The sequence below is a fragment of the Oryzias melastigma genome, linkage group LG12 (assembly GCF_002922805.2).
Source record: "Oryzias melastigma strain HK-1 linkage group LG12, ASM292280v2, whole genome shotgun sequence".
NCBI classification, from domain to species: domain Eukaryota; kingdom Metazoa; phylum Chordata; class Actinopteri; order Beloniformes; family Adrianichthyidae; genus Oryzias; species Oryzias melastigma.
The window spans coordinates 2,654,475-2,656,248 of record NC_050523.1 but is presented as its reverse complement, the minus strand read 5'-3'; the positions used below and the strand labels follow the sequence as shown (position 1 = coordinate 2,656,248).

At 48.6% G+C, this 1,774-nt stretch overlaps 1 protein-coding gene across 1 annotated transcript in view; it reads right to left on the bottom strand.

Annotated features, from left to right (window-relative positions):
• The window catches only part of cops4 (COP9 constitutive photomorphogenic homolog subunit 4 (Arabidopsis)), a 5,047-nt gene that overhangs the window by 1,823 nt on the left and 1,450 nt on the right, over positions 1-1,774 (bottom strand). Inside the window, exons 2-7 of the mRNA XM_024298596.2 lie at positions 1,284-1,363; positions 1,058-1,209; positions 883-986; positions 662-815; positions 312-462; positions 71-241 (exon numbers count right to left, since the gene is read on the bottom strand). Coding sequence (XP_024154364.1) covers positions 71-241; positions 312-462; positions 662-815; positions 883-986; positions 1,058-1,209; positions 1,284-1,363 — 812 coding nt within the window. The remainder of the gene's footprint in view (positions 1-70; positions 242-311; positions 463-661; positions 816-882; positions 987-1,057; positions 1,210-1,283; positions 1,364-1,774) is intronic.

Below are 1,774 nucleotides of genomic sequence, written 5' to 3'. Positions count from 1 at the left end.
ATTTGAGTTTGAGACCCCTGCTGTAAAGGTTATTAAAATGATCCTGAAGCTTGCCGGTTTCTGCTCCTACCGTCTGCTGTGGTGGCTTTCTGGTGAGGCATCAACATGGCAGCAAACTCCTGCAGCTGGTTTCCTCTGATGATGCGGTCCAGGTACATCTTCTCCAGAATGCCGTAGGCAGCCAGCTGCTGACAGCGCTCGTCCTTAAACAGGGTGGCCAGCATCCGGGAGCGCTGCTGTCCTGAAACGACGCACATCGTTTAAAGGAACCGGACACGGAGAGGTCAGCTTCTCTGGGAGCCGGCTGCTACCTGCAGAGGCCAGGATGGTGCAGTTCAGGGCGTGCTTCAGAGCCTCCAGACGCTCGGTTTCGTGGACGATGGACTTGTAGGACAGCTCGTTGTACCGCTGAGCTGCTTCGATGAACTTCCTCCTGAAATCCAGAACTCTGGCGTAGCATACCTACGACAGAGAACAGATGGTCTGTATATACATCTGCAGGAATGTCGGCACAAATGCCTGCAGAACATCTGCACAAACGTCTGCAGAACATCTGCACAAACGTCTGCAGAACATCTGCACAAACGTCTGCAGAACATCTGCACAAACGTCTACAGAACATCTGCACAAACGTCTGCGGCGGGAGAGGAGAGTCCGGTACCTTATAGTGTATCTGCAGCTGCTCGTTGGAGGATTCGTTCTGCAGAAGTGAAGCTCTGTTGATGTAAGCTTCAGCCTGAACCGGGTCGTCGTCTTCCAGGTAGAGCCGAGCGATCTTCAGGTACGTATCCAACTTATAGTCAACGTTATACTGTCTGAAAGGTGAAGTTTGGTTAGAGGAGGGAAATCGAAATGTTCAGATGAAGACAAACATGTTCTCACTTCTGTCCCGTTTCCAGAGGAATCCCAACTAGAACCTGCGCCGCGTTCCTCCAGTCTCCCTCCTTTTCATAAATGGTTGCTAAGTGTTGTCTGATGGAGGCCACCTGAGGAGGAGGAGGAGACGGCTTCAGCGTCCTGGTCAGGAGGAAGCTTCCACTGAGGCCGACGCCTTTACCTGCTCCTCAAAGGAGATGACTCTGGGCTGAATCTTCTCCAGGGTGAAGTGATAGACGGCTTTGGCCGTGGCGTCGGGCAGGTTGGGCAGATGTGTGCAGAAGTCGGTGAGCAGCTGTCTGGAGATGACGAGGCTGACGTTCTCGTTCACCACTGAAAGAGCAGAGCGTCGTCATGCAGGAAGGAGGATCGCAGTTTATTCAAATGAAATGTACAAAGATGCTTACTTGCTTCAACGAAGGCCTTCAAAGACTCCAGCTGATCTGCATCTGAGAGCTGAAGGGCTTTCTCCAGAATCTGTCGATATCTACAACCACAAATCCATCATTCTGATCAACATTACAGGTGTCTGCTGGTTAACCACAGTTACATTGATGGGTATGGGGACATTTAAAATCTAGTTTTAGACAATTAGTACAAAGATCATGAAACAAACAGACGGAGTCAGCTGTTTGTTGTTCTGCACTTGATCTCCATAGAGCAGGAGTGTCAAACTCAAACGTACAGGAGGCCAAAATCCAAAACACACCTGAGGACGAACAGGATAAAAATTTACTGAACACTCTAAAATAAAATTGTTAAAACCACAACTTTTTAACATAATTATGAACTAGATATACAGCATTACCTGTGATAATGCTAGTGTGAATGATGTAAGCTGAATTTGGGCGCTGAAGATGCTGAAATTGATAGCTAAAAACGCTGAAGCTGATAGCCA